This window comes from Dermacentor albipictus, unplaced genomic scaffold (genome assembly GCF_038994185.2).
Source record: "Dermacentor albipictus isolate Rhodes 1998 colony unplaced genomic scaffold, USDA_Dalb.pri_finalv2 scaffold_14, whole genome shotgun sequence".
NCBI lineage: Eukaryota > Metazoa > Arthropoda > Arachnida > Ixodida > Ixodidae > Dermacentor > Dermacentor albipictus.
Window position 1 is genome coordinate 13,578,686 of NW_027225568.1, and position 16,961 is coordinate 13,595,646.

At 45.6% G+C, this 16,961-nt stretch overlaps 1 protein-coding gene across 1 annotated transcript in view; it reads right to left on the reverse strand.

Moving 5' to 3' along the window:
• Nucleotides 1–362: 362 nt before the first annotated feature.
• LOC135897596 (Na(+)/dicarboxylate cotransporter 3-like) overlaps nt 363–16,961 on the reverse strand; it is a 51,602-nt gene continuing 35,003 nt past the window's right edge. Inside the window, exons 9-14 of the mRNA XM_070528758.1 lie at nt 16,776–16,853; nt 14,073–14,177; nt 8,344–8,524; nt 4,692–4,853; nt 3,833–3,970; nt 363–2,324 (exon numbers count right to left, since the gene is read on the reverse strand). Of these exons, the coding sequence (XP_070384859.1) occupies nt 2,166–2,324; nt 3,833–3,970; nt 4,692–4,853; nt 8,344–8,524; nt 14,073–14,177; nt 16,776–16,853 (823 nt within the window). The 3' untranslated portion in view covers nt 363–2,165. The remainder of the gene's footprint in view (nt 2,325–3,832; nt 3,971–4,691; nt 4,854–8,343; nt 8,525–14,072; nt 14,178–16,775; nt 16,854–16,961) is intronic.

A 16,961-nucleotide genomic window follows, 5' to 3' on the forward strand; every position in this document is an offset into this window, starting at 1 on the left:
TCCCTATTACTGAAGGGAAACCTTCAAATAAAAACATTTCTCCGCATGTAAAAAAAAAATGCTCTACTTTCACGCTTATCAAATGATTGCGATGCATCACGAGAGCTGTCTACTCGCGTGATGTTCTGAATAAGAAGGTACATACGCTTACTTGCGTGTGATGGCAAATGCCGGAGCCCTTCGATGCTTGGGTGAGGCACAAAAGGCACGAAGGTGCAATAGCGACCGATGTCGTCGCGCGATCACATGTCAAACCTAAACTTTACGAAAGTACTACGCATCCAAAAACACAGAGATTAGAAACCAAAATTGGCGCCATGCTTTATTGAATGAATGCGTACATACTGAATTACATAAATTATGGACTTAGCAAATGCTTTCTGTAAACCTAATATTCACACATCACCTTCATAAAGCCATCAGGTATGCGTTTTTTAATGACAAAGCATGAGGCGACCTGTGCTTATTTTCAGCCCTTGCAATAGTAATTGCGCTGGCCACATTGGCAAGTAGCCACAGGGCGGCGCCCCAGCGGTTTTCCCCTTTTCGGCCCAGCTTTTCCTCTAGAGTCGGTTACATTAACTCTATGGCACAGAGGGCATCGGATGAGATGGGCTCCCGTTGCGCATGCGCCACGCTGCCTGGCAAATGCGTGGACGGTCGCATCTACGCATCCAAGAGGAGGTCGGGTACCCCAAACAAATGGCACAGAAAGCCAGCTCGCCTCTTCCAACTCCTATCACGCTGGTTGCGTTCAAAGGTACATGGCATTGCAGAACTCGTTCGGAACATCCTTGAGCCAAATGAGAAAGTGCGCGTGAACACTGACTCGTAAGCTTCAATGTACAAGATTCCAACAGGACACGCTGGATCTGCTGCATTTATTTATTTACTTTAATTATGCAGGCTGCTTTGCCATAACAAAAGAAAACCGACAGTTCTCCGTATTGAGATTGTTTTATTGTGCGGTTAGCGCTGCACTTCATTACACCATTCATTCAATGTGTACAAAACGTGAGCTTCATCTTTATTTTTGTCATTTTATGTGGTTCATTTGAGTGATGAATAATCATTCTCCAACACATGCAGCTCGACCTGTAAGTTGGTTGGATGCTTTTTAGTCGTGATAAAAAACTGCACCTTCCGTACGATTACTTTCGGTTCTAGGATATAGTTGCCAGTTAACCTTTCTCCATGTTATGCAACTTTCCGTATATAGCCTCGTGTGCTTTTTCAGGTCCTTTTAGGAATGGTATGCGAGCATGACTAGCATTTGCAGAGGTAATAAATCGGTATAAAATCGGTAATAACATCGGTAAATCGGCAGTAAAAAGGTAATAAATCGATACGCCTATAAATGCCGCTGAAAACGGCCGTACTTCTGGATTTCTTATCTTCCAACATGTGCTGCGTCATGTGCGGGTAGAGTTCGCAGGTCCGTCCCACTCATCCCTGAGCGCTGTGGCGGAAAGTTCTTCTTGTGCCTTCCCGTATCACCAGGTATACGCAGCGTTTCTATGCCACTCTATTTTGACACTCAAACATCACTGAATTCAGGTTTCATGTCGCATCAGGAACACTTCTTACCTAAATCCCTGCCCGAAACATGCGAGTCAAACATTGCCACCTTCCGGGCGCACACTTCCACTCACGTATTGGGTTCACGGTGCAGATAAGTCTGCAATTCAAAGTAAAGGCTACTCTTGGCAGGCTTGATCGAACAGCATTCTAGAACATTTTGGAAGGATTACACACAAAAAAATATACAAGGTGGGGTTAGGGGCGGAAGGAGCAATCCGCTTGGTTGCTCAAACTGCTGGAGCTTCGCAGGGCGTAATATATCTGCAATTCAAGGCCGTATCGAACAGATATGAGCTGACAAGTGGAATCGTACCACTACACGTGGGAGGAGGCGGCTTATTGGCTGTGAAAATTTTTACGAAGTGCCAAGAATGGCAATGTATAGTTTTGGTGGCACTGCAACGTTATAACTAAAGCGCAAACGCGCCAAGGTGACAGAACGGGACGCCAGGTAACGTGCTGTGGCATTAGGTTTTGTTGCACTGTCGTGTGTTTGGGTTTCAGTGATAATGAGTTTACAGGACCTATTTATGGCTTTCATTTTTCACGTGTTACGCGTCCGTGTTTCAGGTTCTACGAAACCGCTAGCTTAGGTCTGGGATAGATGTGCTGTAGTTGCCCACGATGGCATGCGACGCCCACTCAGCTTCTTGGAACATGCCGAAGATCGGGTCTCCAAGCACGCACGTCAGTAGAACGGTGACCGCCATGGTGATGGTTTTAGCCAGGAATCCGGGTAGCACCTGCGAAGTAAACAAGCGGCCGCCTATTGTAAGGACACGTTTCCTCCTACTCTCACCGTATACTAAGATTCAAAGCCATGTACCACGTTGACCACAACCAAATATTTCACCGGTAGGAATACTTCCGATTCCGCAAGTGCCCGTGCTGCACAGATCGTCGACTGGTGCACGAACGAAATGTCATAGGTATACCACCTCAGACCACGTACGTCCACGCCTAATCAGAGGCAACAGCAATCCGAAACCTGTTCGACTGAGTGAAGCTCGAGGTGGACGAAGAAGATAGCGAGGTTAGTCAGCGTGTAGACCAACCGGCTATCAAGCGCTGCGGAAAAGGAGTAAATGGGGAGTATATAGGTGATAGGAAAGGGGATATAAAATAAAACAAACAAGAAAAGGAATGCACATAAGCGCGATGTAGCCCACGACAACTCTCAAAGCCGGTCACTCAGTTCGCATGTCCTCAATAAACGCAGCAACGCATTCAACGTCTCCTGTGTTGACGAAGGTATAGATCGGTCTCCCAGGATTCTTTCTTGCGACAAGGGACCAATGTTCAGTCTGTCTATTGCGGTCGATTTTTTTTCTCGACTCACTGTAGCAAAGGCACAATTCTCCCAGCCAAAGTTCTCGCACGTAGGGCTGTGGGCCACTTCGACGTCGAATGAATGGCCATTTGTAAATGCTTTGATTTTGACAATTTCTACCTTTTATGTACTTTCCTCCAACGTGGGGGCTTCTGCAGAATCGATTTGCCATATGAAGGCGAGGGTTGGTAAGTTCTGTCAAGCTCCACTGTACCAGTGTATAAGGTCGGGCTCTATTAATCGAAATGTCGAAGTGAACGCTGTAGCTGCATTGGTTGTAGACAGTATCGCTATACTTTGGACATCATTGTGGGCAGATCGGTCGGCCTCATCCGCAAATGTAATTACCACAACTGCCGCAACAGTCTGGTATCCACTGATGTGCTATGCCGCATTCAATGTCTCAGTATTTTTCTGCGATGTTTGCTTCCATCCGCATCCAGCGGTGCTTCTCTACAATGTCACTCGCACTATCTGTGAAGCAGAAATAAACACGAGGGCAGACAAGTCTAAGCATGCTAATACAGTAAATGCAGTTGTGCATGGTAGCAGCCTAATGTTGAGAATGAATACGGCCTTGCGGGCTGAAAACGTTGATTTCGATTAGCTGTCCTGCTAATTACGCAGACTGTAGCGAAAACATGGTCCGAAACACGATAGACAAGCCTGCAACGTTTCCACTACGTTGTACATAGCGCGATACCAACAAGTCAGTGTGCTATCCATCCCTGAGTACGCCCATCGTCTGGAGCATTGAAAGCTCAATAGCTGCGACAAAATGGTGCGATGGTCAAGCGTGTTCTCTCGCACGTCCGAATAGGCGAGCCACAGCTGTAGCTTCTGTAAGTCTGAACAGCAGTGATCAACAAAGTCCCGTAATAATACCAAATCATCTGTCCGTGTTTTCTGATATCAACGTACCATTTCCATCAGAGTGAGCCGACCCTGCTCGTATACCATGGCGTTCGCCGGCGTTCCAACAGGCAGTAAAAAGGCGTAGTTGCTAGCAATGGTCGCCGGAATCAAGAACAGCAGCGGGTTCACATGCAGATCCTTGGCCTTGAGCAAAAAACACAGAAAAAAGATCCAGAGAGCATGATTTCTATGAAAGTGGTCGCAGTTTCAGACAGGCGCTACTTGTCACTGAATTGTATTTCTGTATACTGCGAGTTCCTTACGCCGAGATCAGTCGGTAGGCAATCGAGTTAGTTTTTTTTAATAATTGCCACTCACTGTGACGAAGTGCGTTTACGATGTTTACTGTAAAAATATGCAGCCTCCTTTGGGGCTTATTTTATCCGACAACAATAATCGGTATAAATCTGGTGTGCATTTACTTTCTTTAACGCTGTCCTCCCGGTAGTCTCACTAAAGGTCAAGAATTGAGTGAGCGTACAAGTGTGACATATCGTTCCTGACAGCAAAATAGCGAGTGCTGAATCCTAGGAAAAGAGCACGAAAGATTGATCTCGACTGTTCGTTGGGGGTTATATAAGATAAACCTCAAAGAGCTAGAATTTTACTGGTATGGATGAGTGTCATGACATGATAACTACAAATAATACTGAATTGTCGTTGTCTTTATGCAAAATTAACTTTTTACGTGAGGGGATCGAGATAACATGTGAACAAATACGTCGTTGTGTAGTACTCCCTACACGGTCTAATCCCGCTTTTTTTTCCTTCGTGTGCCAGCGTAAACTCAATTTCGATCTAGCTTGCTAAATTCACATCGCACCGCAATAGAAACCACAGCGATGCTCCATAACTTTCTACTCACCAATTCATCAAAAACTGGCAGGAGAACGGTGCACGTTGCCGAGTTGCTGACCAGTTCAGACATAAAAGAAGAGACGATACTCAGGCAGATCATGAGTGGCACGGGGGGCATGTGGCCCAAGGTGGCGAGTTTCTGGCCCAAGAGTTCCGACAGCCCAGAAACCTGGAGATGTTTAACAAGCGATACGAGAGAAAAGGGAAAGTTTTGAAGGGACGACCTGGAAACATCGCTTAGGCCCCATCCTCGTCAAAAATATTATTATTCTCAAATTATAAAGCAGCCCTGTAATTATAAATACCCTGTATATAGCCTCCTTCATCTGTGTTTTGCCACACGTAACAACAATATATATATATATATATATATATATATATATATATATATATATATATATATATATATATATATATATATATATATATATATATATATATATATATATATATATATATATATATATATAATGCTAGGACTCCTTAATGAAGAAGCTATAGGTTTCCCTACTGTTTCTGTGACAGAGGGCTCGCGATACTATATATATATATATATATATGTACACACACGCACACAATGCGGGTGAACGCGGCCAATGTTCCAAGTGAAATGTGTCTCACAATCTATAGCTGCTCGCTTGGCGGCGACGTTGAACACTTTATTGAGCTATAGCAAACCATGCCCACTTAAATTCTGAGGTTTTACGGGCCAAAAACGCGATATGATTATGAGGTGGGTACACACGTATCCTTGCACTTCGCCTCCATAGAAATGCGGCCGCCGCACCGGGATCTGATCCTGCGCCTGCTGCCTTTGAACTAACTGTCGTTCACATTATGTTTAAATAGGCCTGCTACTGACTGTTCCAAGCTTCTCCCACTATTTAAAGGTGACTTCCTTCACCACTTGAAAGCACTTGAATCTACAGAGCGCTACAATAGATGAGTAGCAATGTAAGGGAAATGTGCGGAAATGTGCGGAAATGTACGGTAATGTACGGTAACGTACCGTAAACGCACGTCAATGTACGGGAAAACTCTACGTTTTCAGTGTCATTGTCAAAGTCCGCGTGCTGACTCCTGGTTTGCTAAGATGCAGACACTGCATGAAAAAGCAAGATCAGCTGCAAGCATTATATATTGCCCAAATGGCTGCACCTTCTAAGCCAAGTATACCTGCACCAACCTTGCACACAGGTCAATAATTTTAAGATGCCACTCTATCGACCATGTTTACAGCAAGCACCCAAAGAACACATTATATTCGAAGACATCGTGTTATAAAGAAAACTCACACAATGACAAGTTCAAGTTTCAATACGCTGCAAAGCATGGACTACATAACGTTAAAACTATTCCATTTCTCTTTTATTCCAATTTTCTGCCATCAAATTCGCGTAAACGTAGACGCAAGCATCGGGTGGTGACCCACAGCGTTATTTAAACAGTCAAATCAAACGCTATCTTCACATATAGGATGTCACTTGGGTTTGATTTCAAAGCGAATAACATTGCCTACTTTGGCAGGTTTTTCTTATCAAATTGGCTGACAAGAGGCACGAAAGCGCACGGATATGGAGAGGACGTGGGTGGAGCCGAGCTAGTGCAGTGAAAGTAGATAAGCGGGCAGGAGAGTAGTGCCAGCGTCGGCGATTGGTCAATTTTCCCTTGCTTAGGCTACGGGGGCTGGTCGAAAATCGCGGCCACATGCAGCGGGTAGCTAAATTGCTTCTAAAACAGATTTTAAGCTAAGAAAAGTTTTCAAAGTGATGGCGTATACGTGCCGAAATCGCTCGATAATGTTATGCTGCCACCCAAATATTTATTATAAACAAAGAAACCCCTGGTTCCCGGCAGCTACGATTAGCCAGTGCCAGATCGATCGGCGGGCAGCCATCTTCAATTCCCTTCTGAAACGCGGCCATCTAAGGCTGTACTGAAAATATTGCAGTTTTGTTTGGTATATTAATGCATCTTTACAGCGTACACATCCCTTCGACATGGTGAGTTCTCGCGGCTGTGTGACGTCGCGTGGCAAACGGGCGAACTGGGCGCAGCCAGTGAATTTTTGACCCATGCAGAGGGCTAAGGACGAAAAAGGCGTAGGATCGGAAATAATTATTATATCTAAGGTGTATGTGGCTAGCAGATTTCTCCGTCCGTGCGTTTGTCACCTGTACGCCGAAAACTCCTCCGGCGCAACCCCATACGCATGCGCGAAAAAATAAAAGGAAGAAAGGCGCGCGATTGGCTTTCCATCAGCAACGTCGCGAGCAGAAACGGGAACGAGCTCGTCTATGCGCTGCCGATGTTGCAGCCCGGGCACAAGAACAGGCTCGTGCAGCCGAGCGCAACCAGCAACTGCGTGCCGAGGATCCGGCAGCCTGCCGAGCCGTCCTTTGATGAACCGTCGATAAACACCGAGGCCGCACGTTTCTGCTTCGTTGGTTAACCATCTGTACGGAGTGCTCGGGCGGTAATTTTTTTTTTATCATTTGGGCCTAATCGTGCGTAATCAATGTGCACACGTTCAATCAGACAACTGTCTTTGTAGTTTTCGGGACGTCGCGTGACAGACAGGCGATGTGGGCATGACCCGAAAGTGTTTGACCAATTGTGAAGGGCTAATGGGAGTAGCGGAAGAGAAGCGGATTGGAGTAGCTTTACGTTATAGCGCACCGTTTGTTGCAGCTCGAAGCACGTGACTACAACACAATCCAAAATTCAGAATCATTCACCTGCTGCCTTTAGTAAGGTGGCTGAGTGGGCCAATTCCTAATCCACATTAAACGTAAACAGTTGAAAAACAGCACGTTCCGTGTTGTTTTCGTCCCCGTGCTGCTTTTGCGCTGTCCACGCTAGGCAGCTATTTTGGTCGCCCGGTTCAACTACCACGATATCTTAGTCTGTCGATGTGTTCGGTAGCTACATATCACGATATAAAAAAAATCAAAAAAGAAATATCCCTTACACCGTTACGTGGGAAGCACACTCGTTATACGCGGGGCATCGCATAAGCGCGTCGTCACCACCACAACACGAGAACGCAGGCAAATTCACATGTCACCATCTCGTCAGCAACAATCCTACCAGGGCGGCCAGGGGAGCGCAGTTTAACAAAATTAAAGTCGCTGTGAAAGCAAGCTAGGCTGTAGTCAAAGGACATCTTCATTGACGAAGTAAATAGCCCATGGATGCGAGAGGTAACAAATTTCTACCTGTAGTACGACGACAATGATTAATATGCATTCCGTATATATATGTACTTCATGGAACTTCATTAGCCGCCAATATTTGGCCAAAAGTCTTCGCAATGCATTTGTGGTCAGTACAAAGCCTTGCAACTGTTGCAACAGTTTCATTTTTTCTAGAAACTTCCAAGGTAAAGACAGATTTTCTTCAGCATTAGACACATAAAACACAAAGTTAAAGCTTTCTTGAGCTTTACGTGTTCGCAATAACGAGTTACCGAAGAATGGCACTGTGATTTTTTTTTCTTAACACGCTTTACATCAAAAGCAGTCCTAGATCAATGGACCTTCCAGAAAGTCACACTGACCCGTCGCATTAGTGAAAACGCAATGTCATCAGCAAGCGACAACACAGGTGCAAAGAAATAGCGTTGTGTGCTGCGCATCTGGAAATTGCGATTTGCTCACCCTCATGCCTTCGGCGATGGCGAACCCGCTGCCAATCAGTAAAATGACGCTCCACGGCAGCTTAGCTTGCACCATTTCCCAAGACAGCAAGGAAGGACTTTTGGCACCCTCCCAAGGCTTCGATGGAATCATGAAGAGCAGGATCACCGGTATGGTCACCGCTGTGGCGTCCTTGGGTTTTCTGCAATTTGAAGCACACGCAAAAGACCATTTATTACCGAACGTAAGCATTCGCTTCCAATAAAGCATTTCGTGCATAATTCTTGCTCTTAGGACGCCAAATTTAGCCCTTAAACCCAATAAAAAATAGCAAGGTATAAAATAATGCACATCGCTAACGTTTCGACCAAAAAACCCGTTACTTAAAACACTTGCTGTTCTTAATTACGTAACTACTGATTAATTATCTGCCCAGGCACACATCTTTTGAAACAGACAACAAAGAAATTCAACCCCTAATAAAATTAATTACAGTAACTAACTATAAAGTTCCCAACTTTAGAGCACATGCTTATATAATGTTGAAGGTGATCGTCATAAAAGTCTACCTGCAGGTTTCTTCATTTTGAAATGGCGATGCAGGCCGCAATAACCGGCGTCACATTATTCGTTGAACTTACATAATCACGCACGGGTCACCCCGAAGCACGGAACTTCATCCAACCCCTCTGTGGCGTAAAAGCGTGGGGTAAAATGAAGTTGTCATCGCACTGCCCTCTACTCAAAAGATAATTCCCGATTCGCTGTTTTGTCAACTCGTGTTTGCGCGCGTAGTCACCTTAGCACCAGGAGTGAGACAGGCCGATTTATCGCGCTACGGCGAGTTCCTCTTTTACGCTGCCGCACCACATGCGAGGTAGCTCGCCGCAGCAGCCGCGCCTTCGCGGGGACGTGTGCGTAATCAGATAAATTGGACGAATCATTTGACGCCGTTACTTCGGTCCACGTGGCCACGTCTAAACGTAGAAACTCGGAACTACAGTGTTAGGACGATTCCTATCAACTCTTCAATATAAACACATGCCGTAAAGTGCATTAAAAATTAAGATGTGGAGTGTGAACCGCCCAAAACACCATCTGATTAGGAGGCACCGCGTAGTGGGATATTTAAGCACCTGGGGCTCTTCAGCGTGCACCGAATTCACGGTACAAGGGCGTTTTGGCCGGGATTCGATCCCACGACCTCGTGCTTAGCAACGTAACGCCGCAGCCACTACGCCACCACGGCGGCGGCCGTCAAGTGTGTAGCTAAGAAGTTAATATAGTGTCCTTTTATTAACCCTTTGATGCCTGATTTATTTTAAACTGGAGAAACAATTTCAAACTTTGTGGTGTATTTGGTGCTTGCCCTTTTATTAAAATCTACACTGGAAATGTTCATTGCACTGCTATATTTAAAAATTGGCATGTGGTAAATTCGCCACACTGGGCATTCGGTCCATCTTCGACCAATGGCGAAAATTTATTAATACGGACACATACTTTATACTAATGGCTGGTTCTTCTCTTCTGAAACGCTTTTCATGTTACTGGACCTTATAAAGTCGGTCTTACTGGTCACAAGTGCTGATGAATGTTGAAGAAGGCGTTCATGTGTTCATTGAGGCTGAGATAGGCATGTAAAAACCATCTGTTCGTTACAGTTAGGGTGCACCTCTGCCGCGTGCCTTATACAAGTGTCCAGTGCCCCACATGCTGATGCTGCCGCCCGAAGCTGGCGCTGGCTCCATGAGAAGCGTACCCTACGCCACTAAATATGTTTTCGTGGCTGATTTTTGCACGAAGGAGGAGTCTATCGAGAACACACAAAGACCAAAACTAACCCGTAATTTCTGCGCGTTAATGTGTACACAATTATTCCGCATGTCGCGAATTCGTGGCACTCGTCTAATTAATAGGTTAATTAGTGAATGGGTCGCTTTGGTTTCTCTTAGGCACTCTTAACACTCTTAACACAGTCTAGCGGAGCTCCGAACTTCTCGTTCGGAGCTCCGCCAGACTGTGTTTTGCACTTCCTATTAGTCATTCGGTTAGTGAAAAGATAGAAATAAGCGATAAAACAATGAACACAGGGAGCACGCCAATGAGTGCTTTAATGAGCAGGTGAGTGAATATTTCAAGAATAGGTCGTGCTATGCGGACCAGAGCCCTGCCGTGCTCGCAAGGCTCTAGATGGTGGATCGGCGATACCAAGGCCACCTTTGCTGAGGAGTCTGTCGCTCTGTTGGGACAGCGGACAGTGAGGCGGGTGATCGTGCTGGTCACGAGGGGAACCAAATGTACCACTTGCGACACCGACATCTCTCGGCGACACAGGGGGCAGCTACTAGATCCGGGACTCGTGTCAAGTGCCAGCCAGCCATGGATGTAGATGAAGCAAATAATGCGGCGACCGGAGCATCCCACAGGGTCTCGGTACACACCAGCTCCTGCGGAGGCCTGGGCTCGAAGTTCTCCACGGGGTATACGGGCGGTTCACACGGCATATCGGCACGCAGGGTCGCACTCCGGCTAGAAGATGGCCCGGCCGGCGGTTGACGAGCTAAATTGCCGAACCAGTCCCGTTCAGATGAACTCATTGCCCTGTAGCTTTTACATGAAAGGCAGCTGCTAAACGCTGAGTTGTGGAAAGATCCGAGGCTCCAGTACTGCGACGCAGATCGCAGCTGACGCGACTCTTCGTCTCCGGCGTCTTGTGACGAGAACGTGGTCCAGCGTTAGAGAGGCGCACGCGGTCTTCGGTCGGCTTGGCCAGTTGCCGGTCCTGGAGTGCACCGTTCGCTGGACACGCCTGGTCGAACCACACCTTCCGTGAGAGAACTCAGAAACGTTCGGACCTGAAGCAGCTATTCTTCTTCTAACCTCGCAGCTCGCAGCACGAGGCACGAGACACACGCGCCGGAGCGCGCTATATATAAAAAGGCGGCCGAGGAAGATGACGATGGGTCCTAGAGAGCGATTTCGACAACTCTTTTCAAACAACCGAGTGTGACCAATCCCCCCTGTGGGTACGAGGCATGTTTTGAGGCACCACCAAGAACAACCACAACAAAAATTGCTCTCTTGCTCCCCGCCTGCAGAATATACCTCAGGTATGGTATGGTAAAACTTCATTCTGGTCCTTCGGAACGTGCGTCATCACGTAGCGGGCCGCTCCCAAGTCGGTGCAGAAAGGCCGAGCCTCCCTGTTGCGTCGCGGGCCCGATGGACAGACTCGGTAAAACACCCGAGCATAATATGTGACAACCGGCTTAGTTGGCGCAAGCACGTTGAATATATAAATAAAAAAGGAGTGCGAGGGTTGGAATGCCAAGAAGACTTTGCAACAGTTGATCGGGGCTGCGGAGAGACTCTCTTGTGATGATTTGTGAAATGTATGTACGGCCAATTTTGGAATTTCGAGTGTGTTCTATATTCGGGTGTGCCGGCATATAAATTACATCCCCTTGTTCTTCTGGAACGGGAAGCTTTGCGCCTGTGCCTTGGTTTACCAAAGTTCGTTGCAACAATGTATTATACGTAGAAACTCACTTACCATCTCTTTTGTGCAGATTTCGGTTATCAACAGTTCAAACATTCTTAAAGATGTATGAATTCCCTATAAAATTACAGATCATTTTTTTATTTCTCAACCTGCAATAACTTTTCGATCTCCCTGGCCTAGGTTCCACACTCCTCATGTCGTCCTTGTTCAGGCACTTGTTGGTTCCTTAGATGTACGATTATGCGATATCCCGCCTATTGGCAGTCAGAGACAGAATCTCCAGATTATTTTTGACGGTATATACCCGAACAGCACAAAACACCTCTCTTGCAATATATTAAATGGGCTATTACAAAATCACCTATTGGAGCTAAAAATAAACGCTCTCGTAGCGACAGAGGCGTCGCAAACAGAAGAAAAATCTGGAATTTGAATTTTCTCTTCTGCTTTTGACTGGACTTCCTGACTACGTATTAGTATTTATAGCTGTGCTTCCGGCGGTTACATTGGCTATACGAAAAGTGAACTCATCATTCTCTGAAGTTGTAATAATAATGGATTCTCTATCTTTATGCTCAGCTCTCACTGCAAATAGTAGCTCACATATTTCACGTACATTTCATTGTTTGATACCTTCTAAATTTACACTCATTAGATTAGTATGGGTGCCTGGTCATAAAGGATTAGCTATAAATAAATTAGCAGTCAGCTTGGCGAGAGCTGCCATTAGTGGTTTAATTCTCCCGATCCTTCCAGTGTCTGCTTTCATAACTGCTGCTGGAAACGGGCAATCATGCAACATTGTTGGAACACATCATTAACAAGTTTAAGAGATTGCCGACACCTCCTATTTCCTTGGAACAGAAACTTCTGCCGTAATAGAAAAGTTGAAGTCCTGTTGACGAAATTTCGATGTAGAATGCCTGCATTAAACTATTATCTGCATCGATCTGGTCTGGCGCCCTCGTTCTTGCGCTCATACTGCGGTGATGATGAAACAACAGAACAGTTCTTCATCTCATGCTGCCGTCTTTCCGCATTAAGAAAACACGCTTTAGAAAGACAGTTTCATAGTGCTGGATTAAATACGATTCCTGATATTCTATCTTTTGGAGCCTGTTCTCTGGGACACCATCATAAGGATGTTAGTTCAGCTATGGGGAGGTACTATCGGCGTCAAATGAAAGTTGAACAGCGGAGCGCGTGGCTCAAGCATAAGCGAAGATATAGTGCGCACCGTCCAGTCATCACCATTGACAGGCGCGCAAATCCGCTTTGGCCGCACTGCCCGATCCCCCTCTAGTGAGATAATTTCGCTTCTGTTCTGGTTCTTACATTTGAAAGGGAGAAAATAAAAATGAAGCTAAAATATTGCAGTTTACGGCGAGTCTTGTCGCACAGATCGCCGAAACCACAAGTGCTGTCGGCGAGAGCAGCGCGTTGTGCAGTTTGCACCGTCATCGCAAGGTAGATTCGCCCGCGCGGCGCGGCGATGACGGTGCAAACTGCACAACGGGCCGCTCTCGCCGACAGCACTTGTGGTTTCGGCGATCTGTGCGACAAGACTCGCCGTAAACTGCAATATTTTAGCTTCATTTTTATTTTCTCCCTTTCAAATGTAAGAACCAGAACAGAAGCGAAATTATCTCACTAGAGGGGGATCGGGCAGTGCGGCCAAAGCGGATTTGCGCGCCTGTCAATGGTGATGACTGGACGGCGCGCACTATATCTTCGCTTATGCTTGAGCCACGCGCTCCGCTGTTCAACTTTCATTTGACGCTGATAGTACATAACTGAATCAGGACGATTGCCTTGCTAAATTATTAAAATTTATCAGATTTTATTTCTTTAGCCATTCAAAATTTAAATTAAATTATGCGGTTTTACGTGCCAAAACCACTTTCTGATTATGAAGCACGCCGTAGTGGAGGACTCCGGAAATTTTGACCACCTGGGGTTCTTTAATGTGCACCTAAATCTAAGTAAACGGGTGTTTTCGCATTTCGCCCCCACCGATATGAGGCCGCCGTGGCCGGGATTCGATCCCGCGACCTCGTGCTCAGCAGCCCAACACCATAGCCACTGAGCAACCACGGCGGGTGCATTCAAAATTTATCAATAGTGATTCTTTTCAGACTCAGATAATCTTTATCTTAAATCAGCCGATTCTTGGCCAATCCCCCATATTGGGTGTGAGCCCCTCTCCGAGGCAAGCAAGCAAGCAAGCATTTCGACAGATACTCACATGGTGCCAAAATAAGTGGCCCATCCCCTGGCGAACATAGGGTCCCGGAAGAGCCAGAGGAACACCAGAAGAATACAAAGCAGCAGGACGGCCACTTCGTGAAACCTGCGGTGTATACCACCAACGGATTATCGTTGGCACATGACGGTTCAAAATTAAGATAATGAATAGAAGACGTGAGGAATGGTAACTACTATCCCAACTTTCGTTTTTGTCACGAAGTGAAACTTAGAAACCCGTCTGGTTATCGACACTAACTGTCTGGGCGCCATCGGCAGCACCTCTTTCTTTCGAAATACGTACACAGATATGTCCCTCGAGTCCTATGCACCTATGTTGCTTCACTATATATCAACGTCCAGTGCGGTAGCCAATTAATCCTTCATTGATTATGTGTTCCTTCAGCTTCGAAAAGCATATTACCTTGGGTCCTATCAACTAACTTGTGTAAAACCAAACAAATCAAGAGGCAGCCGCAGCGTACTCACTTAGATCTAAAGTTTACATTTTATGACAGAAGGACGTTTCTAATTGCTAACGATTTCTAATGCTTTCACTGCCAAGGCACTGCGGCTGCGACGCGTGTTCTGTGCACAATCCTCACTTGTATGCTATTTATAGCACCCCCATGCAGGTTGTGTGTGGACGAATTGGAAATTCCCTGTGCGGTATCGTCTCCCTCCGACGTTGCATTCCTTCAGTTTCACCCTAATGTGACCTCTAACTATTCCAAAGCGTTCCAAATTGGTTGGACTCAAGCAATCGGGACTGTCGAGGATTTTAAAGAAAGAAGCCCCTATCACAACCTAAAAACATTGATAGACCAATAGTTAGACAAAAAAGCTGTACATGCACTTTAGATTTCACGTAACTTATAACATGTGCTGTCCAGTGTTAACGTGTAGCTAAACATGTTGCTGTCACGTTACAATAGTTGCGTCACTTTTACTTGAAGATACCCTCCCCTTGAAACAACTGCTATATATATCCCCTCGGAGCCCCTTGCAAGCATTTAAGTGTGAAATTCATGCGATGCATGAATTCCTTATTTGTTGAGCTTAACCAGAATAGGATTGTCGTGAACACAGTATTGGGCCTAACTATTGTCTATTTATATTCTCTAATATTGTCTAACATATATTCTAGAAAATATAGTTTTCACCTGGAAAACGTTTTGTTTCGATTTTCTGCAAAAGCACACGTAGTCCAGCACCTAAAAGATTAACTCGTGATATTAAATTAAAGCTGTGGTATTCACGTGATTTTTCTCATTATTATTTGGATTAATTGGACCCTTCTATGCAACTATGCCTGTTACCTAGCCTTCCCCGAAAATTGAAGACAGACCACTCTGATGTTCACGCCGGGCATTACATTTACCAAAGCATACTCACTCTTGAGAAGGATAAACGATAGCGCCCATTGCAATGGACATACGCGATGAAACTGGTATAGATAGATAGAATGAGAGAGATGCAACAAAAGAAAGGCGCGGAGGTTGACTAGAACATAAATCCGATTCACTGCTCGGCACTAGAGAATGGGAACGCAGAAAGACAACGAGGAAATGGCACTTTCAGGGCGATTGCCCGTTCTATTTAGAAGAAAGCCTTACCCTGCACCCCCAGAAAACTAGCAAGACTAAATACCTTTCTCACGGAGCAAGATCTTGGCACCGTGTTCTCGTACATCACAGCTGCAGAAGGCCACAAGATCGCTGCTACGATTACTGAAGGCAAGTGGAGCGGATACAACACTGTAGTTTCAATTATGTCGGCGACTCCAATACACATCAACACTGAGCTTTCTCACTTTCATTTAGTCTTTTCTTTTCCATTCCCTTCCCCCCGTACAGGGCTTAGTTCTGGTTAACAGACCCACCTCCATTTATCCTTTGCTTTTTCTCTTGGCACCTACATTCCCTTAATTAGACGCAGAAAAAACATCCCGCTTTATTTGTTTTCTTAAATACTTCACAATTTACCCGTCACCACGTACCTTGATGCATATTTTACGGATTAGAGCCAAAATACATACATAATTTTATACTAGTAGGTCCTATGTCTCAAACCACAAAGACTTCAAGCAGTGTAGTTAACCGACCGACCATATAGGGCTCAGAATTTTTTTACCCTCGATATGTCCTGTTCTACAATTACTATGTATGCATTTGCACGCAGTCATCGCTACATGCTTTTATGCAAAAGAACCTTGGTACAATACCGCACGGAGTGGACACCGTATGGGTGACGATTAAAACATGGGGAAATTGGTTTAGCATTTCAGCAATAGGGCGGCGTAAAGATGAGGAAAGGGCGAATTCTTCTCGGAAAATAAATAGTTGCAATGTGCGACTTTGTTCCTTTTCTGTGTCGCCTTCTTTCCTGCTATATGTGCTTGTAAAGTTAAAAACAAAAGATGCCGAGATAGGTTAGCGGCTATGGTATTGCGTTGCTAAGCACGAGGTTGCAGGCTAAGATCCCGGACGTGGCGGCCTCATTTCTACGGGGTCGAAATGAAAAAGCGCCAGTGTCCCGTGCATTGGGGACAGATTAAAGATCCCCTCGTGGTCAGAATTAATCCGGAGTCGGCCACTGCGACGTGTCTCATAATCTAATCTTGGTTTGAGCATGTATAATCCCAGACGGTATTTAAACTTTAAAAACAAAGCAACTGCTCAGGTTCGCGCTCTTTGTAACGTACTTGACGGGCCCCAACGCAGCGTAATTCCGACGAATGGCGGCCATGGTGTGGCTACGGCTTTCTTTCCCCAGGTCTGGGCTGGAAGGAGAGAGCCGGGAGTGAACATTCATGCAGAAACTTAACGCTGATCATGCACGCACACATTACGGTATGTTACCATCGCAAAAGAAAAATACTCAAAATGGT